Genomic DNA, 26,595 nt, shown 5'->3' on the forward strand with positions numbered 1-26,595 from the left:
GAAGCTCCAGGCCGCAGGAGGTTTGACTAGCCCCGACCCTCGGTCCAATCGCCCAGCACAGGGGTACTGAGATCCCCCGATGCAGAGGGCTCGACAACGGAATGTTTGAGTGCCCTGACCGCAGGAGAACAATGAAGGGAAGAAGTTTGAACTTTTTTTGCCTTCCATCACAGTGAGGAATGTAGGGGAGTCGCTGTGGTGGATGTTCATGTAAAAAAATTATTTTGGTGTCTTTATTGGTACAACTATATAGCAAATTAAATTCCTCATATGTTTCAAAACATACTTGGCTAATAAATTACTATTATGATTATTATGTGGTTCTTCGAGCCAGCACCGCCATTCAATATGATCATGGCTGATCATCCAAAATTAGTACCCTGTTCATGCTTTTTCCCCATATCTGTTTAGGTCTAACGGAATCAAGGGGTATGGGGGGAAAAGCAGCAACGGGGTAATGGCTTGAAGGGCCGAATGGCAACTATTTTCTATGTTATCACAGTGAAGTGGCCAGGATAAGAATGGCCATATCCTCCTCTGAAGGACATTAATGAACCAGGTGGGTCCATAACAAGAACAATTACTGAAGCGTTGTGGTCATTAATAATTATTTTTAATCCGGATTATTGTCTGAAGTCAAATTGTACATCCAGGATGGTGAGATTAGACCTCAGATCTCTAGTTTATCAGCCATATCTCTCAGTAATAAGAGAGCAATTCCAATTCAATCACTGTACCACCACCATCTCAAGGATGAAATTTCAAATCTTAAAGCTCTGGTTGCTGAAGATGGAGCTGATGATGGTGGAAGGATTAAAATAGTCTGGAAAGGGCAAGAATTGGGATGATAATTCCAATTACTTTAAAAGGTAGCATTTGAAGACAAACAAAAAAAAACATTAAAAGAAAGCCATATCTGCGATGGGAGGTGAATAAAAAGTGGTTACTCGAAATTAAGTTAAACAGTCAAGTCAAGTTTTTGTCTGAAGAAGGGTCCTGACTCAAAACATCACCTATTCATGATCCCCAGTGATGCTGCCCGACCTGCTGAGTTACTTGAACACCGTGCAGTGAGCCATGGGCAGGTTGGGCTGTCGGGTTTGTTCCCACACAGTGTGACTCTTTGGAGAATTTGCAAACTCTCACTGACAGCACCCAAGGTCACAATCAAACCCAGGTCCCTGATGCTGTGAGGCAGCAGTACTACCCACTGCGCCATTCTGTTGAGTGCCTGCAGTTTCCAGTATTGAAAGGATACACACCAGAAAACCAATATGGTTTCCAAATGCATGGCCTGGCGTATGTGAAGGCACAAACTCAGGCAAACTGGGAATACCATCACGTTAAGGCATACTGTTACACATCATTCTGTTTGTGGTACTGGAATGAAATTCTGGAATACCCTAAAAATTTAGGAAGCGGCAACACATGGATAGCATCAGTTCAAGGCTGAATCCACACCACCTGTCAAGGGCAACCAGGAAGAGGAAATTAATGTCCCTGACAGAAATAACTAATTTCAAAAAAATAATAGAAGATAGATAGTCAGGTCAGACAGCATCTCTGGAGTGACATTTCAGGTCAAGACCCTTCTTGAGACTGAGTCGGGACTGAAGAAGGGTCTCGACCCAAAACATCACATATTCCTTTTCTCCAGAGATGTTGTCTGACCCGCTGAGTTACTCCAGCTTCTTGTGTCTATCTTTGGTTTAAATCAGCATCTGCAGTTCCTTCCAACTCAAAACAAAAACATTAGTTTATCAGATTTCTTGATAGGATAAAAAAAATTCAATTCAAACTGGATCACAAATAAAAAATACAAATGAAATAAAAATCTTTTATTTGCATTAGCCATTAAGCCAACGATCATCAGCATCATCAGGTTCACACAAAAATCCAAAATGCATTAGTTGAAGAGGTCCTGGCACCTGTCCATTGTTCCCCTTCAACTAAACCCACCAAACAATTTAACAGGTGAATTCTCATTTGCTGATAATAGATCTTTGTATATTTTCCAACATTTCACAATAGTGACTGAACCAATAAAGAACATTTTTGCAGTGCAAAGTGCTGAAGTTTGAGGGAAAATAGTACAAAAGTTCTCTTGCTTTTACTAATTTGCTGAAATATAGTGGGTACTGTTTAGACACAATGGATCAAGCGTGAAAGTGCAGGTTGTTACTAAATATTTTCAATGTTTCTAATGTTTTGGCAATTGCATTCATTCTTTCCTCTTATGATACAGCCATTTATTGTCACCTCTGCTGCCCCAAGTTAGAGTCATTCCAAGCTATTTTAGTCCACTTTCTGTAGCTGGATATATCAGTGTTAGTAGAGAAAATTGAGGACAGGGAGCTAAACAGGAAAGTAGACAGATGGGTAAGGAGAACAGAGGGAAGAGTGATTTAAAAGTATTACAATGAAAAGGTTGTACAACAAGTGTTGTAGAAAAAACATGAAGTTGATGAGCCAAAACTTCTGGCTAGAGCAAAGCTTAAACAAGTTCATCATAAATCATCCCTTCCTTCTTTGAGAAACCAGATACTCAAAGGAACATTTTTATTAAAATTACATTTGAAACTAAATAGTGCACATATCTTTTAGGTCACTAATCTATTACAAAACATATCTTATCATATCAATCAGTTATCCTTCCCACAGAAATTTACATCATTCAAACAATGAATTTCAAATCATAACTTCTCGGTGTGTATTCAAATTTGTAAATGTGTTGGCAAAAGCTAATGTACAATTGCTCCCCCTTTACTGGAAAAATACAAGTACTGTGTACAAGAAATGCTACAATGCACAAATGGCAGAAATTAGATAGGTTTATCCATGGCCCTTACTGTTCCAGATATTGAAGAGCACAAGTGTAAATTATTCAACATAAAATGTCAGAAATGGTAAACAAAGTTTAGTTGCACAAGCCTAATACACCGATCAGCCAAAACATTATGACCTGACGAGCCAAAACATGACCACCTGCCTAATATGCTGTTGGTCCTCCGTGTGCAACCCCATACGCAGTAGGGTGTGATGCACTGTGTATTGTGACACATTGCTCCCGTGATCACCATTACAATTTTCTGTGACTTGTGCCACAGTAGACCTTCAGTCGGTTCAGATCAGACGGGATAGACTTTGATGCCCTCGTGCATTGATGAGCCTTGGGCGCCCAACACCTGGTCACCGGTTTGTGCTTTGTCCCTCCTCGGACCACTGTCGGTAAGTACCCACCACTGTTGACCGGGAGCACCTCACAAGCCTTGCTGTTTCAGAGATGCTCTGACCCAGTCGTCTGGCCATAACAATTTGGCCCTTGTCAAAGTTGCGCAGGTCTTTACTCCTGTCCATTTCTCCTGCATCCAACACATCAACTTCAAGAAAACTGACTGTTCACTTGCTGCCTAATATATCCCACCCCTTGACAGATGCCATTGTAATAAGATAATCAATGTTATTCATTTCACCTGTCAGTGGTCATAATGTTTTGGCGGATCGGTATAAAGCTGACTTGAGCTTGTTTTCCTTTATCTACATCAAAGTTACACTTTTGCTAGAAATCTGCTAAATTGTTATAGAACAGAGGAGCTTGCAGTTCATTTGAATTGCCAGTTTCATTCATTCCCTTGAACATGTTTGGAATTATAATTCTCATGGTTAAAAATCGTCATGTGAGTGTTTGAAGTGGATTCCAAGGTAAAGAAATTAAGGGGCTGATTGCAGAGGTCAGTTTCCATACATGTATCCATAATTGCAGATCGGTCAGTCTCAAGAGTGTGCCAATAATTGCAAGGTGCAGCCCAGGAGTGTTTTTTTATTTGTAGAGACTTTCCACACGAGATAAAGTTATGAATATTCTTACTGACTGTAGTGCGAATGGTTGGAAGGTGAGCAGTAATGGTACTGTTGTGAATTTAAGAGAACTAATTTATTCTATCATAGAGACAGGAAAGGCCTGGCCAGGCAGTTAATGTACAGCCAGACAGAGGTGGATTGTCCCAAATGAGAGATAGACTGGAAATAATTTAAATCTTGTTTCTGCCATTTTTAAGAATAAAGCCATCATTAATTAATGTAGCCCAAGCTTATCTTAGGGTAACTAATGAGGGATTGCTTGAACATGTGTATGAAGTGAAGGAGTGTGTTTAGAGGGAGTCATTTTCCCTGGCTTGAAGCTGACATTTCAGAAACTGCTCACTGCCCAATCCTTCGAGATACCGCCTCAGAACCCACACCAAACCCACTCCCTGCTTGAGTGCACACCTGTCCAGAAATGCTACCTTAATATTTGTTTACACTTTGTGCAGAATTCTTGTCCGTTGTTTTAGTATGGCTCCTTGTGCAAAAAGCGGCTGAAGAAGGTGAAGGCAGCTTTTGGTTTGTCCGATGGCACCATGTGACCCGCTCCCTGAGAATTGAACAATTTCACGGTGAAATAAAGAATGCAAAGCCATTGCTTAATTACCCCAATCCACTGTATCGTCAAACCTTTTTTCTTCTCCTTCCCTGCTTAAAGAACTAAATGCATTCTCACCAACTCTTCCTGGCCTCAAGTGTCTATTCTGCATGTGTACTCAACTCATGGTTTCCCTTTTCAATCCTCAAACAAAAACATGCATTTGAATTATATTTGCAAACGCCATGGGCATGTCCAAGCAGCATTCCAAAAGGGGGACAGTGAGGCAAAAAGGGAACTTCAGAAATCAAGGCTTCAGTGGCTGATTTTAGCATCCTGCGGTCAAGTCAAGTCAAGTCAAGTCAATTTTATTTGTATAGCACATTTAAAAACAACCCACGTTGACCAAAGTGCTGTACATCTGATTAGGTTCCAATGGGGAAAAAAAATGAAACATACAGTAGCACGCAAACAGTTCACAGCGCCTCCTCAATGAGCCTCAAACGCTAGGGAGTAGAAATAGGTTTTGAGCCTGGACTTAAAGGAGTCGATGGAGGGGGCAGTTCTGATGGGGAGAGGGATGCTGTTCCACAGTCTAGGAGCTGCAACCGCAAAAGCACGGTCACCCCTGAGCTTAAGCCTAGACCGCGGGATAGTGAGTAGCCCCAAGTCAGCCGACCTGAGGGACCTGGAGTTAGAGAGGGGGGTTAGAAGATTTTTGATGTAGGGGGGGGGAGTGTCCATTTAGGGCTTTATACGTGAATAGGAGGAGCTTGAAGTTGATTCTGTACCGTACAGGGAGCCAGTGGAGAGAGGCCAGAATCGGGGTGATGTGGTCCCTTTTACGGGTACCCGTCAGGAGTCTCGCTGCGGCGTTTTGGACCAGTTGCAGGCGGGACAGGGAAGATTGGCTGATCCCAGTGTATAGGGAGTTGCAGTAGTCTAGGCGGGAGGAAATGAAAGCGTGAATGATTTTTTCTGTGTCGTCGAATTGGAGGAAAGGTTTGATTTTAGCTATGGTTCGAAGTTGGAAGAAGCTGGCTTTTACCACAGCGTTGACTTGCTTATCAAATTTTAATGCAGAGTCAAATATCATGCCGAGGTTTTTGACATGCGGTTTGACTAGGCAGGATAGACTTCCAAGACTGCCTGTTATCAATTTGATGGAGTCGGGGGGGCCGAATAGGATGACCTCAGACTTGCTCTCATTTAACTGGAGGAAGTTCTGTGCCATCCAACATTTTATGTCCTCAAGGCAGTGTAAGAGGCTGTTTAAATTTGACTGGTTGTTGGGTTTCAGGGGGAGGTAAAGCTGAGTGTCATCGGCATAGCAGTGGAAAGAAATGCCGTGCCTTTGAATGATTTGGCCAAGGGGGAGCATGTATAGAGAGAAGAGAATGGGGCCTAGGATGGAGCCTTGTGGAACTCCGCAGGAGAGGCTAGCTGGAGCAGAGGAATAACTGCCTATGTTGATGGCGAAACTCCTATCTTTGAGGTACGAAGCGAACCAGCTCAGGGCAGTGCCATCAATGCCAACCGCGTACCGGAGACGGTCAATAAGGATGGTGTGGTCCACTGTATCGAACGCTGCGCTGAGGTCGAGAAGGAGCAGGATTGCACAGTCGCCGGTGTCGATGGCGAGAAGCAGGTCGTTGTGTACCTTCAACAAGGCAGACTCTGTGCTGTGGTGGGCTCTGAAACCTGGCTGGAAACTTTCCAGTATGGTGTTTTGGTGCAGGTAGGGCACTAATTGGTTTAGAATTGCCTTTTCAAGGACTTTTGACAGGAATGGCAGTTTGGAAATGGGTCTGTAGTTGCTGGGCAAGGTGGGGTCTAGGTTAGGTTTTTTCAGTAGGGGCTGGACCACCGCGTGCTTGAAACTGGTTAGAACAGTGCCAGTGACCAGAGAATTGTGCAATAAATTGTGCAATAAATACGGTGGCATTGAACAAGCAGGGAATGTTGGTAGAACTGGAGGAATCCAATTCTGATCAACAAACTTTCTCCAGCCTTATAACCCTCTAGGATTCCAAGAATGTGATATCACCTTTCCTTAAATGCAGGGTATGTTAATGCCTCGTAACATACATTAAAGTCAGGTGTTTCAGCGAAGGCCTGCAAACATTAAACGCTCCCACTCCCAAGGGTAGCATAGTGGTGCAGCAGTAGAGTTGCTGCCTCACAGCACCAGAGACCCGGGTTCAATCCTGAGTGGGTGCAGTCTGTGCAGAGTATGTATGTTCTCCCTGTAACCGTGTGGGTTTTCTCCAGGTGCTCCAGTTTTCTCCCACACTCCAAAGATATGCAGGTTTGTAGGTTAATTGGCTTCTATAAATAGTTCTTACTGTCTAGCATAGAACTAGTGTACGGGTGATCGCTGGTGGGCGTACACTCTGTGGGCCGAAGGGCTCATTTCCATGTTGAATCTCTAAACTAAACTCCAACAGTGAACTTTCCTGGGACTGACCTTGCTCTCAGGAAGTTGCCAGGGTGAAGGCCAGAGAGAGATTTTAATCAAGATGAGAATCTGAAATTTAGAAGCTTTGCCACCCAGTTGACAAGCAATAGGGAGAGGGTCAAAGGAATTTGATGTTCAGGATATCCTGGTGTCGATGGGAGCTGGGAAACTTCCACTCCATTTCTGATTTGGCTCATTACTATTTATAACCTTGACTCAGAAGGATTACATTTCACCCTAGGTCCATCAGTACAAACGAGTTAAATTGTGCAATAAAATCTATTTTACCATACTGGTAATAAATTACTTTCATCCCTGTCTAAAGATCAAGTGTCTTTACCCACTAGCTACAAGTCAGAGTTCACACTCACTGTTTTAAAACGCCAGCATAAATATTGGCAGGGTTATAAATCATGCTAAATAAAAGCAAAATTTTTCATGAATTTTGGGAATCCAAATGGTCAAGAGAAACAGCTGGAAATATTTGACACATTAGGCAGTAACTAAGGAGAGGGAAACAGCTATAAAGTTTCAACTATTTTTTAAAAAAATCAGAATTGGGGGATTTCTCCATTTAAAACCAGTACAGTCGTGGCAGGAACAAACGAAAGGGAGGGTCTCCAATAGGATGCAGGGCAGAGAAATGGTACAAGTCAAAACTGGGCAGCAATTGAAAGGGCAGGTGGTTTCAGAAGAGAACTTCTGAATGCTAACACCAGAAACATTCTCAATACCTGCCTGGAAAAAAATGAGGCAGAGGTTACAATCTAGAATTATGAATTCAACAGTTCAGCCAGTAAGTTAAACAGCAAAATTATGATGCGTTTGGCCCTTCGATGCTCTAACTAATCTTTTGGCCTGGCTTACATCTGGCTCTGTACCTGCCTACGTCTTCACCCAGTTCTAATGAAAGGCTGAAGAAGGGTCTCGACCCGAAACGTCACCCATTCCTTCTCTCCCGAGATGCTGCCTGACCTGCTGAGTTACTCCAGCATTTTGTGAATAAATCTAATGAAAGGCTGTTGGCTTGAAACATTACCTCTCTTTATTTCTCTATAGATCCTGCCTGTACTTTTAAACATCTCCAGCATTGTTTTTATTTATCTTTCATGCACACATTGCAAGGATGTACCTTTATAGTCAGGAAAGCAAGGTTGCCAAATTCCTTGACGAACCCTCCCACCTGATCACCATTTTCATCTTTGTACAGCCAGGTCCGACGATTCACCTGGTCCTGTGGGGGAAATTAAACATGTGTAGACAGACAACGCTGAGCATTTAACATGTCCCACAGAGCTGTGACAACTCTATTACTCCTCTCCTCATGGAAAGTCTGATGACACATTGCGAAGAATTCAGACAATCCCAAAACACCATAACGAATCAACCTTTAATAAAAAGTGCACAGAATATATAATTCTGACCCAAAAATAGACACAGGAAGCTAGACTAACTCAGCGGGACAGGCAGCATCTCTGGAAAGAAGGAAAGGTGACTCTCGGGTCGAGACTTTCTACCTTCTTCTTAATCAAGGTAGACCTCAACACCCTCAGACACTCTGAGATACTCGATATCCATTCATCTGAAGAAAGGTTTCGACTCGAAATGTCACCCATTCCTTCTCTCCAGAGATGCTGCCTGTCCCACTGAGTTACTTCAGCATTTTGTGTTTATCTTTGGTTTAAACCAGCATCTGCAGTTCCTTCTTACACAATTCAAACCCAAAGTTCCTTTAGCATCATCTGCTGCACTTCCATTGAGTAGTCTCTGTAGATTCTTCATAACAGAGACATGGTGAATCATTATTGTCCTGAGCCAACCGACTTCAACATCAGATCCCAGTAGTTGAAACTGGCTAACTCATAAGTTGGACACATCTTGTACACAAGCAAGGCAACACGATCAATGATTCCTTGCAATTTAAGCATTCTAAACAGCTTTGGTCCCACTTATCAACTGTGGGATCTTCGTAAGCTTGGACTTACCGTTGCCATAAAGGGGCTTGTATACTGGCTGCATAATTAAGGGATGCTGAACTATTTCCGCCTCTTATTATTTACCTGGAAATGTGTACCCAGAAACCTGATCATGCCAGGTTTCATATAGTAAAATGAATCATTTATATTTTACAGTCTTGTTTCCCCTCAAAGTATAATTTCTTGTTATTCATAATCGAAAATGTGCCATATAACCATGCAGGAGGATGTTATTGGGCTTATTGTGCCTATTCAGCTATCCAATTGAACCCACCTCCCTACCATTCCTTTCATATACCTCCAAACCCAATAGAAGTACAAAGGCAATTATAGCTCAGAGAGCAGCATTCTGGCCTCAAAAAGGTTGTGTGTTAAAGTCCAACTCCAGGGACGAGCAAAAAATAAAATCAATGACAGTATAGCACAGTTTCACACTGCCCATTTGCAGAGTAATAACCCCAAGCACCAACTGTCTTTATCGGTCCATATACAAACCTCTGCTGTCCTGATAAATATTTATTTCGGAACCAAAGATTATCTGATCATTATATTGTATTCTGCAATACACTTCCCACTTCAAAGGTTCAAAAGCAGTTACTATAATATATTTTATGTTTGGTAATACCAGTGAAGTTATCACAGACACTGCCATAATTCCAGTTTGACTGGTTTATTCTTGAACTGCAGTGGCTTGCATTGAAATGCCTACAAAACTTAACTTGCAGACAAAATAACAGTGCAACACTTTCATCTGTGTATTCTTATTTTTTCCAGTCTCTGTACATCTCCCAGACTCTCTGTTTTGTAACTATTACTCACAATTACATGTAGATTAACACACAACTCCAGGCCACACACACCTGATTTATGCAAAAAGCTACATACTAAACCTAGAACGGCAATAATAACCTTACCTTCTGCTGAAGTGAATTCACAAACCACTCATCTCCCATGAAGTTACATGCCATGTCTACATCTCCGTTATACACAAGGATCCGGAATTGCTTGAAACAGAATTAAACAAAACACAAATCATCAATCTGGAAGATGAGAAAATATACAAGGTATTATTTTAACAACAGTATGTAAATGATATGTGAGAAAGTAACCTGTGAAGAGTACACAGAGTTACAAAGGGATATTGATAGGTTATGTGAATGAACAAGTATAATGCAGAAAACCCGAACATGTCAACTTTGGCAGGAAAAAAACCCTAAAACATGGCAAGAAAAACCCCCCAAATATAGGTCGATAATGAAGGATGAGAGGAGATTTTATCGAAACTTATAAGATTATTAAGGGGTTGGACACGTTAGAGGCAGAAAACATGTTCCCAATGTTGGTGGAGTCCAGAACAAGGGGCCACAGTTTAAGAATAAGGGATAGGCCATTTAGAACTGAGATGAGGAAAAACTTTTTCAGTCAGAGAGTTGTGAATCTGCGGAATTCTCTGCCTCAGAAGGCAGTGGAGGCCAATTCTCTTAATGCATTCAAGAGAGAGCTGGATAGATCTCTTAAGGATAGCGAAGTCAGGGGGTATGGGGAGAAGGCAGGAACGGGGTCCTGATTGAGAATGATCAGCCATGATCACATTGAATGGCGGTGCTGGCTCGAAGGGCCGAATGGTCTCCTCCTGCACCTATTGTCTATTGTCTATTGATAATGTATCTCAAAGTGGCTAGTCTCCTAATGTTTGTTGGTCTGGCTCACATGGTCACTTGGGGGGCCGGAGTGACTTCAGTGTTCTTGAAATTTCATTCAGGCATGTGTAAGTTACATCAACAGAACATGCTAACAAATTAATCATGTTTAATATTATTAAATTTAATAATGTTTTTCACCACGGGAAAGCACGTCTAACTTTTTTTTTAAATCTTTTTTTGCGATTTGAGCATCGTGGAATGGCCAGCATTTATCTGCCCTGGAATATGACAGCAAGCCATCTTCTGGAACCGTTTTTTGATGGAGCTAAAATTTATTTTGTAGGGAGTTCCAGAATTCTGATCTAACAATGAAAGACCCACAGCATATTTCCCAATCAGGCTGGTGTGCAAGATGGAGGAGTTCCCTTATGCCTGCTATCATTGTGCTCCTTGGTAGCACAGGTTGCAACTTCACTATTGGGTATCATAGGATCATTAGTGATAGGAACAGAATTCGGCCAATCAAGTCTACTCTGCCATCCAATCATGGCTAATCTATCTCTCCCTCCTAACCCCATTCCCCTGCCTTCTCCTCATAACCTCTGGCACCTGTATTGAGTAGTCTCAGCAAGTGCATTTTATAGGTCACACTGCAGCTAGGAAATAATAAATGGTGGATAGATTGCCAATTAAGTGGGCTGCTTTGTCTTGGATGGTGTTGAGTATTTTCAGTGTTGTCGGAGCTTCACTCATCTAGACTTAAGCCTTATTATGGTGACAAGGGTGTTATGGGGGTGTTATAGTCCTTACTCTGACTCCTCATTGCCACTGAATTCAGCTGACCAAATTTCAAAAGACTCAGGGACGGAAATGCCATTGAACGTAAAGAATAGTGACCCAGTCTCAATTATAATGATGACTAGGCAGTTTTGTCCCCACATAAGGGACATTGTGTCACTAACTTGCCTTGGGGCATCAGTCAGATATATGATGCGGCTATGGGCAATCACCAATAAAATCTAGCTTTACATCAAGCTGGATTAGTGACATATACCACTGGTGGACTCAACCTGGTCCATTGCGGGCAGAGCCGTTCAACCGAAGGCATCTCAAGGCAGTGCTTTCTAGATGGCAGCATCTATCATCAAGGATCCCCTATCACCCAGGCCATCTGAAATCTTACTTTGGCAACATGACATTATAGTCCTTCTCTTGCACTACCTTGAGCATGCACATTTTCTAATTGTGTTTTGCACTAATGTGGGGTTTTTTTTGCGTCTTGCTTTCAGAAATGTTGTGCAATTTGTTTTTGGATATTTGTGTATGTGCCTGTGGTGCTGCTGCAAACAAGATTTCTCGTGGCACCTGTACTTCACCAAACTCGTGCATATGACAGTAAACTCAACTTGACTATTTGGAATCAAACAGTGAAGTGGAATGAGAAAAAAATTCATTACCCTGGGAGCCAATAGTTTCAGGTATTGATCCTTCATATCACTGTAGAGAACTTGATAATTCATATTCACTTTCATACTAGACAGGAACAAAATGTTCAAGTAATCAAGTGGCAGAAAGAGGATCGACTTGCAGACATTTCATTTCCTGAGACCATACTGCAATTATAAACTTCGCAAAAATGCATTTCCTGATTTTAGCAGTGATCTTATCCACTGCATTAACACAAAATGACAATAATGTTAGTCATTCCAAAATGTGATAATGGATGAAGCCTTAATAAGCATTGATATTTGTGTACAACTTATAAATGACCCTCACATTCATACAACTGGTGGCCACAAAGAGGTAACGGGATGGTTGTTCACTGACACAGAGTGAGTATGGTATAGCCATCCGCTGTAATATTGCTGTTCTCATGCAAGAATGTGCAACAGTTAATGCTGCACTGCACCACTAGGTTTCACTTATCTTCATCAGCCATTCCAAAGAAAACAGAACATGTCTGCTCAGAACATTAATGCACAGCTGTAAAATATTGGAGGCTATTTTAAAATTAACCTTTGCTCCCACATGACTTCAAAGTCCATTGAACTCACTGGGGAGGAGAGAGAGCACCATTTGTCCCAGTGGCAATTTTGCCAATTGGCGAATTTAGTTAAAATTACTCCAGTGTCAAATAATCAAGAGCAAAACAAATATTGTGCTTATTGTAGGCGTTATTCCAATCCCAAGACACACAGAGATCTGAAGACACCATGGGTCCTATTATTCTATGATACACACATGCCAAGAGAATATAAACCTATGCAGTGGTTTGGCTCTGCTTTCCCATTATCTGCTCTTAGATCAGGAGGATAGGACGATTCTCAGGTCACCAGAGCCACATTTCTCCTCTACACTGTTGCGCTGCTGACCTCTGGGTGGGTAGGATCAATGACCTACTGTTGGTGTCAAAGTGATGCCAGTCGTGGTGGTGGGGAGGGTCCTGGGGGATAAAGACTAGATTCACCTGTTCTAAATATAGGAAGAGATAGATCACAAGCAAGGAAAAGTGAATGGCATCTTTCGTAAGTTTACGAAGATTACAGCAGTCCATTAAATTATTGGACCACAATTGTGCATATTCTACATCTCACTATTTGATATGACCTTTCATAAGTAACTAGTAGCCTCCTATTGATGCTGTTATACGATTAGTTAAATGCACAAATCATCTTTGAACTTCATTAAATGTTTGAGTTTGGTGCCATGCATAGTGGAAAAAGATCAATGCAAACACAGTAACACTATACCAGCTGACAGTGAGGAGGAAAGCCTCCGACTTCAGGAAGATAAAGGTAGCCTGCTATACGAGCAGAAATTTGGCAAATTTCAGTATAATCAAGGCATACATGAGGCTATTATAGAAATAGATAAAACAATACTTAAGCTGTATTTTTAGTCATCTCATTCAGGAAAGAGCAGATTGAAGTGAGGAGGGCACAAGGAAGGTTTACATTGACATTGTTTGCCTGGACTGGAACATTGCCCAATTGTTGCATGGGCTGGGATTGTTTTCTTTGGAACAGAAGGTTACGAAGGAAAACAATTGAACTGCATAAAATTATGAGACCTAGGTAGAATAAATAGGATGTACCTATCTCCCTGAACAGAGGAGTCAGAGACCAGGGGAGAGGGGGGGCAAAGATTTAAAGTAACAAGTAGAAGGATTAGAGAGGCAGGTGGTAGGGGTCTGGAAGCCTCTGATTGAAAGATTAGTGAGCCAAAAACAATCAGTTCTCTGGATTAGATTCTCTTGACTGTTTTTCTCCACTCGCTGATCAGACTACATCTTTCCAAAATACGAGGCTTTCCTCACACCTGTTGACCAAATAGTGGCTGTTACTATTTTCAGAACTGACCTTTCCCCCATAAAACAAGGCACAATTCACAGACATTTATGGTGTCCACAGCTCACAAATCAAAATAATGTCAGTCATCTCATTTATGAAGTACTTGAACGTGTACAAAGGGCATAAACCTACAGCGCGATGAAGTTAGTGCTGGAATGTGGTAACAGCACTTTATTGACCAGAATGAATCAGTAGTCTCCTGGCACATGGATTCTATGATAGTGACTGCTGAAAGCCAGATTCACCAGTGGACAAAGCAGGACACAAAATATCCATGCATTACCAAACATTTGCTCTGTACAGCAACTATTATTAAAGTCAAATATAATACATGATAATTGCGCAAGAATTGAGATAAACGAGTTTGCTGTCACTCAATGTGAGCACACTCTTCCTGCACACATGTGCCACCTGCAGCACAACTGCATTTTTACCTTGTGCACAGATCACAATACTACTTTTGAAAGACTCCATTTGCAAAAAAACTTTATAACGACGACTATTATTGTCTTGAATTACACCTTGGGTTAATTTATTTACCAGATGCATCTTTTTGTGTTTACAGGGAGCCAACCGCTAAGAACCTAGGCCTCCCCAATCAGGTCACACCAAAATCACAGCAAAAGGCAAGCAAGCCACAATAAATTCTGCACAAGAATTCAAAACTATGAAGCAATACTAGGCAGCGAATGCGAGAGACAAGGTTTTACCTGCACATCTCCCATTTCTGCACAGAGGGTGGAATGTGCAGAGCATATCGTACTTTTGGGTTATTCAAGTAGTTGGAGCAGGCAGTTGTGTTGGTGCACGGGGGGTCCAATCGAACGTTCCTGTCATTCTGATATATGTCGTGCAGTTTCTAGAGTAAGTGCATAAAAAAGGAGGGTAAGATATGAAGCTCAAGAGCTGAGTTTGCTGGAACAGCTCTGGTAATCATATTGCAGGGAGAATGCCTGAACCTTTGCCAGATCTGCAAGTGGGGCACAAGTCAGATCACTCTTCACATCCACGGTGGAAAGAACTGATTCAGGTCCGTTTTTAAAGAATAATCTACCCGGTACCGAACAGAATCAATGCTCGGGTGGGCCTGCATTCAAAGCTAATTATTTCATTTAATTCTTAAAGAATCAAAAGCAACACCTCCCTTATTTTCACCAGATTCAAATATAAAACACTAATCTGAACGTCCAGAAACTTTAACTGAAAGTAGACGCAACACATGTTTGCATATGACCATGAGAAAAAATGCCTGAAAATAAAAAGTGGCGAAAATGAAGTGAAGCAACCACTGACTAAATGGAAAGTTTCAAAGAACTGCTGCAGTCCTCCAAGGACAAGTGAGCAATCATCCAGGTTTTAGTAGCTTGCAACTCTTGCCGGAAAGAGTTTTTGTAGAAATTGAGGGAACATAAAATCAGGCCCTTTCCTAATTTGCTGTTATATTTCACCATCTTGGCACACAGGAGAGGGATTGGAGACTGAAGCGATTCGAGTTAGATTGAGCATCCCCAGCAAAAGGTGGGACAAACACTCCAACATACACAGCTAAAGCTGACATGATTAGGCTGGGTGAGTTGTACACTGCTCAATTTTCACCAATGTTTGTAGTGCCCTCAAAGGCAGTAAGATAATGAATGTATGGGAAGAAGATATTGCAAGTGGTCAGTTGCAAAGCTGGACAGAGGTTGCACATTCGCAGTGCGGACGTGCAAGCAATCAGGCAAGGCATTTCAGTCAGTGTCCAAGATGTGGAGGTTTTGGTCTTGTCTTGTTGGTGTAGAAATGTAATACTTATCCAGAATTTAGCAATTTAAAAAAAAATCTCTGCCTTCTTCTGCCAGATAGCTCACATCATAAACTCTGGCACCACTAGAGTCACAGTTTTCTTCCTTTTGATCTTCACATCCTATTCTAATTCGATTTAACCATTTTTCATAATATACCTTTTTTTCCTATTAATGGAGCAATTCACAATCCTTCCTTCAACCTCTCCCCACTGTCGCTTTGCTATTCTGCCTGCACCATTGATTTGTTTTCACTGGGAATCTGTGGTCTTGCCTGATATGCCTTGCTTGGTGGTACCACCACCACCCCATCTGGGGTGGACGCTTGGACCTGCCTGCACCTTTGGTCTGCCGTGGAGTCCCCCTGCCTGGAGCCAGGTCTGTCAGTCAACCCAGCTGACTTCCCAACTAGGAAGTTGTCAATGAGAAAAGGTATGGACTGCGGAGTTAATACTTCATCGTGGTTGAAAACCAGGACTTAAGGATTCAAAACTCTGCTCTCCAAGTTAATGTTCAGACCACTGACTTCAATACAACTGCAAGATGTGCAGGGCACGTTATAATAGTAAAAGAGATTCTGTCCATTGTGCCTTCGTTGTTCGTGCCCAATTTCATCAATTTTGCTTCTCCACTCACTAATTTCTGCCTCGTATCAAATGGTGGTGTAGCGCGTCGATAAAGGCAAGGAGCCAGGTATTTCGGGAAGGTATATTTTATTGTATCGTGGGTCTCAGACGGGTCTAGTCTGCCGGAATGGCTTGGCGCCCAAACCTTGTCCTTATATACCTGAGTCCAGGACCACCTCCCGGGACTGGTCCATTCCCGTGCCGAGGGGTCGGTAGTAGTATGGCCCGACCCTTGGGAGCCGCCACAGTACCCCCCCCCAGATCCGGAGGCACGAAACGCACTGGTGGTCGCACAACCCGACCGGACCGCGTACGGTAATCGGTCGACAGAGGGGCCGGCGGAGGCACAGTTGGAGGGGCCGGCGGAGGCACAGTTGGAGGGACAGGCGGTGGGACCCGCAAAGGGGGGCGACCTCGTGGCCGAGGCTGGGCTAAGTGGGCCGGCTTCAGGCGGTCAATTGACACGGCCTCCGGCCGGCCCCCCATGTCCAAAACAAAGGTTGTCTGTCCGTGCTCCAGCACCCGGTACGGGCCTTCATACGGCCTCTGGAGTGGCGCCTGGTGGGCGTCACGGCGCAGGAACACAAAGGCGCAGTCCTGGAGGGCCGATGGCACGTAAGGGCGGAATGTCCCATGGCGGGACGTCGGCACGGGTGCGAGCTTGCCAACTCGCTCTCGGAGGCGATGTAGGGTGGATGAGGGCGGTTCCTCTCGCCCCGGCAACGAGGGCACGAACTCCCCGGGCACCGTGAGCGGTGACCCGTATACGAGCTCCGCTGAGGATGAAGCCAGGTCTTCCTTGGGGGCAGTCCGGATGCCCAGCAAAACCCATGGTAGCTCGTCCATCCAGTCGGGGCCAGCGAGTCGCGCCTTCAGCGCTGCCTTCAGCTGCCGGTGGAACCTCTCCACCAAGCCGTTTGCCTGCGGGTGATAGGCCGTGGTGTGGTGCAGCCGCGCGCCCAACAGGTGGGCCATGGCCGACCACGGCTCGGAGGTGAACTGTGGCCCCCGGTCCGATGAGATGACCACCGGCACACCAAAGCGAGCAATCCAGTGCGCGGCCAACGCACGAGCGCATGTGGCTGTAGACGTATCAGCCAGTGGTATGGCCTCCGGCCACCGCGTGAAGCGGTCCACCACCGTGAAGAGGTGGGTGATGCCCCGGGACGGCGGGAGCGGGCCCACAATGTCCACGTGCAGGTGGTCGAAACGGCGGCAGGGTAGACCGATCCCTTGGAGTGGCGCCCGGACGTGGCGTTGAATTTTTGACGTCTGGCACGGAATGCAGGTGCGGGCCCATTGGCCAACCTGCTTGCGCAGACCATGCCACATGAACCGCGCAGCTACCAATGAGATCGTTGCCCGGATGGATGGGTGAGCCAGCCCGTGGACCACGTCGAACACCCTCCTGCGCCACGCGGCCGGGACGATGGGGCGCGGCTGACCTGCCGACACATCGCAAAGTATCGTCGTCGCTCCGGGGCCGAGGGGAACATCCTCAAGGCGGAGGCCAGAGATGGCAGTCCGGTAGGCGGGCATCTCCCCGTCCGTTAGTTGGGCCTCCGCCAGGGCAGAATAATCAATGCCGGGTGCCACTTCTAACACGGCATTGATGGCGGGGCGAGACAATGCGTCGGCCACCCGGTTTTCCTTCCCCTCGATAAAGCGGATGGAGGTAGTGAACTCCGATATGTAGGCCAACTGGCGCTGCTGTCGGGCGGACCATGGGTCGGAGACCTTTGCCAGGGCGAAAGTGAGCGGCTTGTGGTCCGTGTAAGCGGTGAACGGGCGGCCCTCCAGAAAATAGCGGAAGTGACGAACGGCCAGGTACAGGGCGAGGAGCTCGCGGTCGAAGGCGCTGTACTTCTTCTGGGCGTTGTTGAGGTGCCGGCTGAAGAAGGCCAGGGGGCGCCAACCCCCATCCGTGAGTTGCTCCAGTACGGCACCAACCGCCAACTCTGAGGCGTCCACCGTAAGGGCTGTCGGGGCATCCTCCCGTGGGTGAACAAGCAGCACAGCCCGAGCCAGGGCCTCCTTCGCGCCGTCAAAGGCTGTTACGGCCTCGTCGGTCCACACGACGGTCTTACGCTTGCCCGCCAGCAGCTCGTATAGCGGCCGCATGATGTGGGCCGCGGACGGCAGGAACCGGTGATAAAATGCCACCATGCCGACGAACTCCTGCAGGCCACGCACCGAGGACGGACGGGGAAACCGGCGGATGGCGTCTACTTTGTCCGGCAGGGGAACCGCTCCTTGCGAGGACACACGGTGGCCGAGAAAGTCGATTGTGGCCACGCCAAAGCGGCACTTGGCGAGGTTTATGGCCAACCCGTGTTCGCTGAGCCGCTGGAAAAGCTGCCGGAGGTGGGCACAGTGCTCCTGCCGCGAGCGGCTGGCTACCAACATGTCGTCAAGGTAGACAAATAGGAAATCCAGCCCGCGACACACGCCGTTCATTAACCGCTGAAATGACTGCGCGGCGTTCTTGAGGCCGAACGGCATCCGTACGAACTCGTAGAGTCCGAACGGCGTGATGATTGCCGTCTTGGGTACATCCTCCGGGTGGACCGGGATCTGGTTGTAACCTCGCACCAGATCCACCTTTGAAAATATCGTGGCCCCAGCCAAATGGGCGTTGAAGTCCTGGATGTGGGGCACGGGGTATCGGTCCTCGGCGGTAGCGACGTTCAGCCGCCGATAATCCCCGCAAGGCCTCCAGCCCCCGTTTGCCTTGGGGACCATGTGGAGTGGAGATGCCCATGGGCTGTTGGAAGGGCGGACGATCCCCAAGGACTCCATCGTGCGGAACTCCTGTCGTGCCAGGCGTAGTTTCTCAGGCGGGAGTCGGCGTGCTCGTGCGTGGAGGGGTGGGCCGGTAGTTGTGATATAATGGTACACCCCATGCTTGGGGGTCGACGACCGGAATTGCGGGGCCATAATATCCGGAAAGTCCGCCAGCACCCGAGCGAAATGGGAGTCCACGGACGACAGCGGGCGTATAATGGGGTCATTCAGCCGCAACGCGATGGGCTCCATCGTGGCGGAGTGGACCAAGCGCTGCTGCCTGACGTCCACGAGGAGAGAATGAGCCCGCAGAAAGTCGGCCCCGAGCAACGGCTGGGAGACGTCGGCGATCGTAAACAGCCACGTAAAATGACTGGCGCCGAAAACGATGTGGACCGTGCGGACGCCATATGTCTGAATAATGCTCCCATTTGCCGCGGTGAGGATGGGCCACCGCTTCCCAGAACGAATGTCCAGCGGCGAAGGGGGCAGGACGCTCAGCTCCGCCCCGGTATCCACGAGGAAGCGGCTCCCGGACCGCCGATCCCAGGCGAAGAGGCGGTGAATCTGGCCGGCCGCCGCAGGGACTATTGGTAGCCGGCCCCGGCGTTTCCCGGAAACGTGCACGGCTGGCGGCATTGTCGGGCTGCCGCACCCCAGCGCTGGTGGTAATAACACCAGTACCTCTTGCTGGTGCTGGCTGGAGCCTGCTGATGTGGGACTGCAGGTGCACGACCCGCAATGGCCACCGGGGGCGATCTCGCAGGCCTCCGGGACGTAGCTGTCACTCCTTCCACAGCTCCCCCGCCCGACCGGAGAAAATCGGGCGCTTCTCGAGTGACGTTTAGCGCACTGACGTCATCACGGCGCGCCGCCCACAGCGCGTCCGCGCGCCTGCCGAGGGACCGGGTGTCTTCAAAGGAGGCGTCTGTGAGCTGCAGGCGAATGTCGGCCGGCAGCAGGTGCAGGTACGTATATTCAAACATCAGGCACGGTCTGTGCCCGTCGAGCAGCGCGACCATCTCCTTCAGGAGTCTAGATGGGCGCCGGTCACCGAGGCCTGGCATGTGGAGGAGCCTTTCGGCCAGCTCCATTCGGGTTAGCCCGTAGGTTTGGAGCAGCAGCTCCTTAAGGGCTTTATATTTATCGTGGGCCGGTGGGTCCTGGAGGAACTCCGTTACCTCTTCGGCCGTGTCCTGGTCAAGGGCTCCCACCAGGTGGAAAAACCGGGTGTTATCCACTGTGATGCCCTGCAGCTGGAACTGGGCCTCCGCTTGGTAAAACCAAACGCGAGCCCGGGTGGTCCAGAAGGTCGGGAGCTTGATTCCTACCGCGTCGACAGCTGGGGCCTGGTCGGCCTGCGAGCCGGACGGGCGGTCGGATTCTGCTTTTCTGTCCATCCTAATGAACGGACCGTCGAGGTCACCAATGTAGCGCGTCGATAAAGGCAAGGAGCCAGGTATTTCGGGAAGGTATATTTTATTGTATCGTGGGTCTCAGACGGGTCTAGTCTGCCGGAATGGCTTGGCGCCCAAACCTTGTCCTTATATACCTGAGTCCAGGACCGCCTCCCGGGACTGGTCCATTCCCGTGCCGAGGGGTCGGTAGTAGTATGGCCCGACCCTTGGGAGCCGCCACAGTGGGATCTTTTTACAAGGTCCTTGTTTTTTTTGCTGACTACTTATTTAGACCCACAGCCAACTCACTTGTTTTATTGCATCAGATCAGCCTTGGTGGAGCAGCCTGCTCTGACTGGTTGAACCACAGCTAAACTCTGCATCAAACTTTTACCACCCATCCTTCCCAGGTTCCACAATGGTCGTAAAGTTTCTGGGAAAAAAATTCTGAGTTTTCTTCAACTGTCTCGACACTGAAATCTAGAATTATTTCTCTAAACCACTGTCTCTCCACGCTCTTCCTTCTTTTGATGGTTCCAAAACAGACTTCTTAGACTAATCTTTTGAATATCTGTTTTAATCTCCCAAGTAGATTGGTATCCAATTAGACCAAAGGCTCACTGCGCACACTATGCCAATACACACAATAAGAAAGCAAATTATTATTTGAATTTTCCAATGGCCATATTTATATGGACAAAGACAACACACATTTACCTTCTTCCACATAAGACTCATTTCATTTTTGACAAACAGTGTTCCCAAATCATAAAAAACCAGTTGCTTTTGATTTTCATCAAAGCTGTGAAAGATATAAAAAAACAGCACATCATTTACCGGTTTAACACATATCGTTCCATTTTAAGATAATACCTCCCTCATCCCCTTCCTCCGATACAAACTGCAACCCCAATTTCCAGAATAAATCCTCAAAAATCAGTTGAATTGTACCTGCTGGCTATGGAATGTTCAACATAGTCAAAACCTGATGTGTATGATATTCTGGCACATTCTAATTCAATATACAATGAAAAAAATATAATAATTACCTTTGTAAAATAAATAATTTTAAAAATCCAATTCCTAATATTAGTATTCTTCATAATCTTCCCCTCCATTGAAAGTCCAACCCAGTGCGGGGAGGAACTGCAGATGCTGGTTTTGGCAGAAGATGGACACAAAATGTTGGAGTAACTCGGCGGGACAGGGAACATCTCTGGAGAGAAGAAATGGCGATGTTTCGAGTCGAGAGCCTTCTTCAGAATGAGAGTTAGGGAAGAAGGATCTCGACCCGAATCTTTACCCATTGCTTCTCCCCAGAGATGCTCCATCATTTTATGTCGATCTCCAACCCAGTGCGGGATGGCCATGCGCTTTCCCCACATGCTGTTGGGGGAATGGGCACACATTTCTGCTCCTTTGCTGAAGCATATTTGGGAAGCAAAATGCAACCAGATTACAGCAAATTCAAAACCTTCATGCTTACAGTGGAATTTGATAGATGATGCCAACTTTTCCCAGCAAAATTCAGACCATTATGTGGGATTTTACCCTTGGAACAAAATCACAGAAAATGTTACATTGCTACATGGAATAATGATCCAATTATAAATGGGCATCCTCTGAAATAAAGGCTTGGTTCGGGCTGAGAAAACTATCCCACATTCTTTCTGGCTGAGAAAACGATTCCATATTTAGCTGGTCTGGGACATAGTCCCCGAAGTTTGCAACTTTTGTAACAGCCATCTGCTTCATGTTGACCATTTTCAAACACATACAGATATCTGGATTTTCCCCATTTCAAATAGCAGCCTTGAAATGAACATGCAAGGTTTATAAAAGTCATGGTCCAGATGCTGGACTTGATGCATAGCACCATGGCAGATGAGCTAGCCTATCCAAACAACAGTGTGTGCAGAAAGGAATCTCAACTTTTCAGCTAGTAATTGTCAGGCTGTCAGTTAAACTACCCATTGCATCACAGCTCTTCCAACCACACTGACTTCCCACAGCTACTAAGTTAAACATTTTTGTTTGCTGTGTAGACTATATTTCCAAATAAATATACAGATCAGGCATTATGTCATTGGGATTTAAACGCATTTCAGACAAGCTACGCTGGTGCCTGAAGCCAACATTTTTAAGTAGGAAAACTGCAGATGCTGGTTTAAATCGAAGGTAAACACAAAATGCTGGAGTAACTCAGCGGGTCAGGCAGCATCTCGGGAGAGAAGGAATGGATGACGTTTCGGGTCGAGACCCTTCAGACTTTAACGTTTTGCCTCCAAGCAAACCTGGAGAAATAAATGCAATTTTTGGTAGAACAAGGAGCCATCACTTTCTAGCTTCCCACCTTATCTCCTCAAATACTTTCCTTAATGCTGGAATATTTGTCCCCAGATTCACACTCACACATCCTGATTGTCTAACATTTCTCGTAAGGACAGGCTGCTGAACAGATCCAGGGGCATCGGATCTCAAATCTCACTTCTGGTCTTGCTCTCGGTAACATTTACCCATCTCCAGTCATTAGATACCAAACCTTTCATTGTCTTTCCCAATTCAAACTGCTCAATTATTCCTTACCGGAATTTGCCTGGGACTCCACCAATACAATCAGCATACAGGTTGTATACATTCAGACCCGAGTACCATACAATGTGAAGCACGTCTTGAACCTATAAAGAAAAGACGTGGTAATCTTCAAAATTCATTGTCCTTTGTCCAGGAAGGTAAATAAAATTATACTGCAACCACAATTTACCCTTTCAATACTCTAACCAATCTCAATAAACTATGGACTGGGTCATAGATGCTGGCATGCACGTACAGTAAAAACCCCATGATTAAATGACTGCAAAAGAGTACAAGACATAAGAATTAATGCTAACTTTTCATTAGTCACTGTTTAGCTCTCAGTTTAAACTGGATGGCATAGTCTAAGGACACCAGGCCTTGGAGAACTATATTAGATGAGGGGATTCATTTAGACAGGAATCTAAAGAAGCTGAAATTGTTCCTTTCCAACACTGTGGGCGAGGCCAGAATTTGTTGTCCATCGTGAGAAGGCAATGGTCACCCGCCAGGTTGGACTTCAGCAGTACTCCTATAATGTTATGCCTGGCTTTCGAACTAGCAACAATGAAGGAACAGTGATATGTTTTGATGCAATGTGCTACTTGGATGGGGACTTGTAGGTGTTGATGTTCCCACAAAATCTGCTGCCTTTATCCTTCTCCAGGTCACAGCTGTGGGTTTGGAAGCAAAGCTTTATGAGAAAGTTATTCAAATTGATGAAGTATTCTAACACAGCACCCAAAAAAGGTTTCCACATACTGGAGTACCAATAGAACCAGAGATGATAATTGTCAATGCAAGAACCAAAAGGACAAGTGGGTAATTATTTCATGTAAGTACTGATGATTTGGAACAGAGGCTGAGAGAATGGTGAAAGCAGATTCAACAATAAATGGCAATAAGGAATTTATTTGCAGAGCATTGAGGTAAGTCAGAAGAAAGAGACTAATTAGCTCCGACAAAGAGCCATCAAGATGTGAAGGGCATCAAGCTTCCTTGTCTGCTACCAGATTCTATGAATACAAATGCGGAAGTATTCGTCCTGACCGTATTTGTCTGGGTGGAATGTAGATCTATATTAATTTGCATATCCATGACTGCAAAAATTCAAAGGCAGAGATTTATACCACCTAGCACAAATTCTCGAATCCCATTAGTTTCAAAGAGCTAAGTATGTTTCTGTAAAATGTGTTTTACATTAACTCCTTGTAATGTGAAGTCAGACTTCTCAAAACTAGCGTTGAACTGATGCTCAAGATTAAGCTGCACAAAAAAAGAGGTCAAAAGATTGAAGGGCACAGCCGATCTTTCAAATGACTTTAAACTGAATGCTGCTTCAACTCTCCTTGATTTACTGCAACATCGGCCTTGTGCCTCTTATCCACATTATGCAGATAGATGGATGCACTGGATTAATTAACAATTAGTTTATCATATGTAATATGTATGCAAGCACATAATAAGGTGTTTTATTCAAAAATATATGGAACCAATTCTACTAATGGAAGCGTCAGAAATCAAACACCTAAACTAACCAAAAAAAATACTATGCATGTTGATAGTGTTATTTTAAATTCAGTAAAGCTGCAATGCAGTCTGAAAGAATAACAAATAGATTAACTGGTAACTTGCAGAGGGGAGAATTGGAGAAAAAACAGACAGCCTCAGTGAAAGATTGAAGGAATATGAAAAATGATTGTAAATGGGAGAAATCTGCAAAGTGATACTCACCTTTACCATACAGTTCTTATCTTTATTGTTATGAAAGTTGCATTTTCCCTCAGAACAGCAGAACTTCTGGAGATCCGCCCAAAGCCTGAAGCAAATTGTGAACAATAAATTAAATATTTAGTCTCCTAATCTGGGTTTACTTTGGGGAAGAAAATGCAAGTTGATAACTAATCACAAGATGCAGATAGGAATAATTGCATGGTTGGCTGAATTCCACTGACATGCAGAGACAACAAATCAAGGCACATGTTCAACTATCTACACCAAAGTTTAATATGTTGCATGAAAATAACATGGCAAAAGGAGAGCGAGAGAAAAAAAATAATCACACATCGCACTTGGACAAAATTTGCAACATTTGGACAGGGACGTGAATAGGACAGGTTTTGAGGGATATGGGGCAAACGCAGGCAGGTGAGACTAGTGTAGATGGGCATGTTGGTCGGCATGGGTAAGATGGGCGAAGGGCCTGTTTCCATACTGTGTGACTCTCTCTCCTTCTCACTCTTAAACCCTGATAACTGACACATAAAATTCACAGTGGAGTTTATGACGACCACCAAAAAAATTGCATATATTGGTAATCTAAAATAAACGAAAATGCTGGAATAACTCAAGTCAGGGCAAGCAGAGAAAGGCGAGAGGAGAAAAAAATAATAGGAACCAAGGGGTAACTTTTTCCACACAAAGGGAAGTGGGTATATCGAATGAGCTGCCCAAGGAGGTAGTTGAGGAACAGCATTTAAAGGACATTTGGGCAGATAAATGGATAGGAAAGGTTTGGAGGAATATGGACCAAATAAAGGCAGGTGGGACAAGTGTACCTGGGGCATCTAGATTGGCATTGGCAAGTTGGGCCAATTCCATGCTGTATGACCACGACTCGATGAGTACAGATAGTTTTTTCTTTGGGTGGCAAGCATGTCAGTCCAAATGTCCCCTTCTGTGCTGTAGAATCCACCACTGGGTGGCGTTAGCAATGGCTGCCTTGCCAACAGTCTGTCTGTCTGTCCCTTCATTCTTTGTTGTTTTTTTAGTGTGTTATATGTATGTTTTTAGTGTTCTTTAGTTTGTTTTATGTGGGGGGGGTGGGGAACGGGGTAGTTGGAGGAAACTTTACCTTCTTTTTTTAATCTCTTTCCCCGACGGAGATGCGATTTTTCCCCGTATCTTATCTCCGTCCGCACTACGGCCTAACATCGAGGAGTTGGCAGCCTTTGCTGATGACCGACTTCGGGAGCTCCAACCGCGAGTGCCTGCAGACTTACCATCGTGGAGCGGGCGATCCCTTTGCCAGGGATCGACCGCTGAGCTCCAACCGCGGGAGCCTGCGGACTTTAACATGGTGGAGCTCGCAGTCCCTGGTTAGAGACCGACTTCAGGAGCTCCAAGCCACAGGAGCCTCGACCGCCCTGACGCGGGAGCTTCGACCGCCGGCTGCAGGAGCTTTAACGCCCCAACTGTGGATGGTTCGACTGCCCCGACCGCGGGAGAAAAATGAGGGAAGTAGATTAGACTTTATTGCCTTCCATCACAGTGAGGAATGTGGGGAATCCGCTGTGGTGGATGTTTATGTTAACTTTTATGTAGTTGTGTGTCTTGTTGCTTTTTTTTAGTATGGCTGTATGGTAATACAAATATCACTGTACCTTAATTGGTACACGTGACAATAAAAGACATTTGAAACTTTTGAATTCTACGACTCTGATAGTTTTCATTTTGTATTATATATTGATATTGGTTCAATTGCCCTGAAATTCTAGTGTACCTTCATGGATACAGCCTTTGGTTTATAAGAGGATAGAAAAACAAATAATTTGTAGATTCCTCATTATTTTCTCTAATGCTTTTAATAGCTTGGGCTGCA

At 45.2% G+C, this 26,595-nt stretch overlaps 1 protein-coding gene across 2 annotated transcripts in view; it reads right to left on the reverse strand.

Moving 5' to 3' along the window:
• Positions 1-1,812: 1,812 nt before the first annotated feature.
• ctsa (cathepsin A) overlaps positions 1,813-26,595 on the reverse strand; it is a 48,303-nt gene continuing 23,520 nt past the window's right edge. For both annotated transcript variants that reach the window (XM_078418674.1, XM_078418673.1), the window contains 8 exons: positions 24,729-24,813; positions 23,007-23,098; positions 21,138-21,222; positions 14,540-14,688; positions 11,937-12,012; positions 9,751-9,840; positions 7,993-8,094; positions 1,813-4,414 (listed from right to left, as the gene is read on the reverse strand). In XM_078418674.1, coding sequence (XP_078274800.1) covers positions 4,331-4,414; positions 7,993-8,094; positions 9,751-9,840; positions 11,937-12,012; positions 14,540-14,688; positions 21,138-21,222; positions 23,007-23,098; positions 24,729-24,813 — 763 coding nt within the window. In that variant the 3' untranslated portion in view covers positions 1,813-4,330. The remainder of the gene's footprint in view (positions 4,415-7,992; positions 8,095-9,750; positions 9,841-11,936; positions 12,013-14,539; positions 14,689-21,137; positions 21,223-23,006; positions 23,099-24,728; positions 24,814-26,595) is intronic.

This window comes from Rhinoraja longicauda, chromosome 22, assembly GCF_053455715.1.
Source record: "Rhinoraja longicauda isolate Sanriku21f chromosome 22, sRhiLon1.1, whole genome shotgun sequence".
In the NCBI taxonomy this organism is placed as follows: domain Eukaryota; kingdom Metazoa; phylum Chordata; class Chondrichthyes; order Rajiformes; family Arhynchobatidae; genus Rhinoraja; species Rhinoraja longicauda.